At 41.4% G+C, this 4,868-nt stretch overlaps 1 protein-coding gene across 5 annotated transcripts; it reads right to left on the bottom strand.

The window, feature by feature from the left end:
- Positions 1-1,234: 1,234 nt before the first annotated feature.
- On the bottom strand, positions 1,235-3,505 carry LOC147885623 (uncharacterized). 5 transcript variants are annotated; one of them, XM_087396950.1, is made up of 6 exons: positions 3,076-3,503; positions 2,856-2,988; positions 2,278-2,783; positions 1,794-2,112; positions 1,613-1,690; positions 1,236-1,509 (listed from the first exon to the last, which is right to left on the bottom strand). In XM_087396950.1, the coding sequence occupies exons 3-6, from the start codon at positions 2,544-2,546 to the stop codon at positions 1,453-1,455; spliced, it is 723 nt and encodes a 240-aa protein (XP_087253076.1). In that variant the 5' UTR covers positions 2,547-2,783; positions 2,856-2,988; positions 3,076-3,503; the 3' UTR covers positions 1,236-1,452. The 5 variants fall into 5 exon arrangements, with proteins under 5 accessions (XP_087253080.1, XP_087253076.1, XP_087253079.1 ...); XM_087396953.1 differs by having other exon boundaries at positions 2,856-2,912; XM_087396954.1 differs by having other exon boundaries at positions 1,235-1,509; positions 1,647-1,690; positions 2,278-2,988; positions 3,076-3,505.
- Positions 3,506-4,868: the final 1,363 nt, after the last annotated feature.

Below are 4,868 nucleotides of genomic sequence, written 5' to 3'. Positions count from 1 at the left end.
TTCATTACGTGAGCAAAGTTCACAGATAGGATGGGCTCCAATCAGGTCAACGAATAGCTTTAGAGGCAAAAAAGAGGATGATATAAAGGAGGGTCCACGTAGTTGAAAACGTGATGAAAGGGCACAGAGAAGCACCAGGACCAAGTAATGGAGATAGGAGGTTTGATACATCACAAAGATCATGGATAATAGAAATGGAAATCTGAAGGAAGGAAGCAAAACCCATAGTCATCCTGGGGGAACACAGCTCATCATTCATGTGGCTTGGTAGCAAGCACATAAGAAAAAAACCTTGATTGTATGCAAGCTCTTACTCTCTACAACCTTTTCCAACAGCTTACTGCAACTTCAGGATGGGGACTTCAAAGCAACAAAAAGGCATCTTTGAAAGGTCTAAAACTACAAAATGTGAAAAATAAGGCTATTTCCTTTCAAAGCAATATTGAGCTGTTTTCTGGCTGTCCCATAGATCCTGTTGGGTTTTCCAACGGCATTCATGAAGCAGTACAGTGTATTGCATTTCCCTGGCACAGTGTTCGAAGGATGTGGAGATATGTTCTGAGCCATCTGCTCCTTGGCTTTCTATACAGTCTCCTGGAGCCTACAATTCCACTAGGTCCTGCCAGACACTGGTTCAAAAGTTCATTTGCCAGCAGCTGCCTGCCTGGGCAGAACCTATGCAATCATGATTAATGAAACTAAGCTGGTTGACCAGCATAGTTCCCAATCTCCTTCGCTACAAGCCTTAAATTTCAAGAAGGCTCAAGAAAATCCTTCTCTATGGTCAGAAACGAGCCAGCGCCAGGGAGCCGGAATTGCTTGTAGGCCATGCATATCAGATTGCCCCACTACCAAATATTTGCGTCAGCTAATTTCATGTCCAAGTTGCCAAAAAATAAAAATAAAAATTGGTATAAACCTTATAATATACATGCTTCTGTGAAAGTAGCCATGCATATCAGATTGCCCCACTACCAAATATTTGCGTCAGCTAATTTCAGCTAAAAAATAAAAATAAAAACAAAAATTGGTATAAACCTTATAATATACATGCTTCTGTGAAAGTCGTAATGTGAAAATACAAATCTGTGACAAAGTTAAGAATACCTCATATGGATGGACTTGCATCAGAAGATGCTTAAAGAACAGTCAATTGAAAGACTTCATGACAAGAATAATGCTAATTGAGATCATATCACTGACAAAATGTTAAAAAAATGCACTCGCACTGCTCTTAAAATGAAGATGAGGAGCCACTTTCCATTCTCTAAAAGTTATATGAACAATACACACAAAAAATGTCGGGTAACATTGTTGAATGGTACATTGACCTAGGAATTGGCTGCATCAGCATCCAGTATTGACGTCCCAAAAAGTGAAAAAATATATATGTATACAAATTAACTTTCACCAAACAATAGTCAAAAGGCAGTTTTAACCATCTTTCCAAATTTAAGACTTATCAGAATCACTGTCAAGACTACCCATAGCCTTCAAGCCCCACAATTTCTGCAGCAGACAATCGAGCACCGTCAAACTAAAACAGAAACCATATCATCTGCTCAATATGGGTAAAAAAGGAGTTCAAGAAAACAAAGACATAAATACTAACCTTCTTGAGACTCTTCTTTACCCTCACTTCATACCGATCGAGTGACAACTCACAAAGCCATGATCCTGGACTAACACACTGCAGAAAACAAAAAAGAAATGACATTTCATCATGTTTAACAACTGCAGTTAGCATGATTCAGAGAAAATTGTGAACTAAAACCAAGAGTACTAGAACATACATGCAAGGCCTTCTGAACATGCTTTGCACGCTTTTTTGGCCGTTGAGGCAATTTCGATCCTTTGATTGCCATAAAATCCTCTTCTTTTTCCTTATGAGACAGCGCAATCATAAACTTTGGTAACAAAAACATGTCCAAGCTTTGATGATCCTCAGGACATGTGCCAGCAGATAAGCAACCTCCACCAACATTTTCAGCTATTACCATCTCCTCTTTGATTCTGCAAAGAGTAGCCTTCTTTGGCAGATTCTTCTCTGCTCTAGGCACTTCCACATGCTCGTTAGTATTCTGCTTTTGAATATCTGCACCTTCTGGAGCCCTGATGTTCACCAATATACCACCATGTTAAACTTGGAATCCCACATCCGAAAAAAATAGAAAACCAATCGTTTGCAATTTGAAAAAATGGAAACCCACATAAGCCTGAAGTTAACAGCAACCCTCCTCTGGCTATCACAAGAAACAGCCAGCCATTAGAAAGTACCTTTTTGCAACTTTGAGTGCCAGACCATGCAAGTTTGCTGCAGAAGATGGTCTCAAATTTCCTTCACATTGCTTGCGAGCCCTTCGAACCTGCTTTCCAGCTCTAACAACTCGCCTGTCTGCTCTAATTGCTTTCCTCAGCACTCCTGAGACATTATCGGCTGGATTGCCTTCTTTCTTCACACCTCGCAGCCTTTTACTGTTGCCCCATTGCAATACAATCTCACCATTTGTACTCCCACGTTTTCTGCTCTTTAATTTTGTGTCCATGGCTAAATCCTACCTTAGGGTGAGACGCATGCTTTTTTATATATTTAAGTGTTGAGCTTCAGACTAGAATGTGTAATGCAACAGAAGCTTTGCCTCTTTATTCAAAGGCAACATTTCATTTAGTCACCTCACCGTTTAAGAGTCCAACAGGCAAGTATTGTACAGGTTTGCACGACCACTGAACTGACTCACTCGGATTGTCCCAAATTCGACGTAGTTCAGGCTGCCATATAGCACCTAAAGTGCACGTCATTGAGCAATGATGAAAATAACCCTCCAAATATGATATGATTCCCTTATGTTGCTCACCCCTAGCGTGACCAGCCTGCGCATTCCCTTATGATCCTCACCCCAAGCGCGACCTGCCTGCGGAAACGGCAGCCACGGTGTCATGAACATGCGAAATGTTGGGCCGAGGTAAGAGCGTTCCCACTTCCGAAACCTGCCAAGGGAAGGTGGAAGCAAAATTAACGAAGATAAGAGCGGTAGGAGGCATGTAAAAAGAATGGAAGTCCGAAATGGAACAGACCTGAAATAATGCACCGTCTAATGAATCGTTGGCTGTGGAATGCGAGGGCGGGGTGAGCCAAAGAGCTAAAGGGAGGCCGATGGGGAGGCATTGACAAGGGGAAGGGCAAAGGGAGGGAGTGGAAGAAGGGAGAAGCAGGGAATGCAACAAGGGGATGAGGCCTCCATGGCTGTTGGAAAAGCTCAGAGACTTGCAGAGATCCAATCAATGGAAGCACTTTCTTATGCAAGCTCGCCTCTTAAAAACGTCTCTCAGTTTTTAAAATGAAAAATACAAACAAGGTGAATCCTATTCACAACGTGAATATACTATTACGTTTTTAAATGAAAATACAAACAAGGTGAATACTATTCAAAGGCCTGCCCTCAGCAGCAAATGGGGACACCAAGAGGATGTCGGTGCAGCCACGGAGGGGCGAGCAGAAGGAGGTGAGGGAAGAAGCTCAACTAGAGTGCTTGTCCAGCTGGGCTCTTGATGAATACTTCTCTCTTTTGCTATCTTGTTGAGGTTCACATGAGTCACGTTGTCAGAAATGATGCAGAAGATTGATGTTCAATTGCATGCAACCTTTTTTAGAGATGTTGTTCATGTCGACAGTAGTCATTCCACTTCGAGCGAACGACGAGGAGATGTATTTCAGAAATGTATAAATAATAAATCAAAACGAAATTGAGCCAGAAGCATGCAACTGTGACAGGAGAAATCCAAACCCAAAGCGCGAATAGATAGAGAGAGAGAGAGGGGGGGGGGAGAGAGAGAGTGAAGTGGAAGGAGAAGCTCAAAGAGAGAGAGAAGAAAGAAATTGTTGCGCATCATTGCCCCATTTGTTGATGCTCCAAAGGTAGTTTTCCAGGGTGGATACCATGAAAAACAATTTTCACTTTTGAAAAGATGAAACGATTACTAAGGGTAGGCCAAAAAGTAGAAAACAAGATCACTTTCATTCATGTGTGCTTGCCCAAGATGGTGCACGGAAAAGGGCAGGTGAGAGAGAGAGAGAGAGAGAGAGAGAGAGAGAGAGAGAGGAGGGGGGGGATCTAGAGTGTTTCATCAAGCTATGATGCATTCTCACTTACAACAATAGATTCAACTTAGCATATTGTTTTTCGCACCCTTGCAAGTATATGGAATTCGGTGTTTACAAAAAACATTTTCTCAACAATCCATAAGACTTGGGGTTTCAGAATTTTGAAGGAATTTGTTGATTTTTTAGCTAAACTATAACTAAGTTGCCAAAAATTTTGCAAAAATCAAAAAAATGTTTTATACATGTAAAAATGAAAATCCAGCAAATCCATTATATATAGCTTGCAAGTTTTCGGTGAGCACCAATGCAATCATGGGTTTTTTTTTGGATAATCTCATCTCATTTGTATTTGGCCAAGTTTGCCATGTTAGCAAGTGGACTTAGTGCTAATTAGCTTTTTTATTGTTAGTGTTGTTAATGGGCGTTAAAGGCTCCCTTTCTTTACTATTACCTCAAAAACTCTTCCTTTCATTAGGTAGGGCCATTAGCCGTATTAAGGATAATATTGAAGAATTTCTCCATCTTAGGAGAGACGCTAGGCTCTCAGGATAGCTTCATCCAATTGTTCTCCCTGTGGGGAGTTCTCTACCTAAGGTCTCATCCTTGCCTATTGCCTACAACAAACTTTTTGTAAATAATTGATTGCCACTTTCTTGCCAATTTTCTTGCCTTCCACTCTAGTCCAAACCCCCCTCTAAGGGCACCCATGGTGTTTGTGATTGAGGGGGTTGTGGCGATAGTAGGGGGTGGATGGGTTGTATCGTGC

The sequence above is a fragment of the Dipteris shenzhenensis genome, chromosome 25 (assembly GCF_047967505.1).
Source record: "Dipteris shenzhenensis isolate YYH24624 ecotype China chromosome 25, Dip_SZ_1.0, whole genome shotgun sequence".
Classification (NCBI taxonomy): domain Eukaryota; kingdom Viridiplantae; phylum Streptophyta; class Polypodiopsida; order Gleicheniales; family Dipteridaceae; genus Dipteris; species Dipteris shenzhenensis.
The sequence above is the reverse complement of the archived record's forward strand: the minus strand, read 5'-3'. Positions and strand labels throughout refer to the sequence as shown.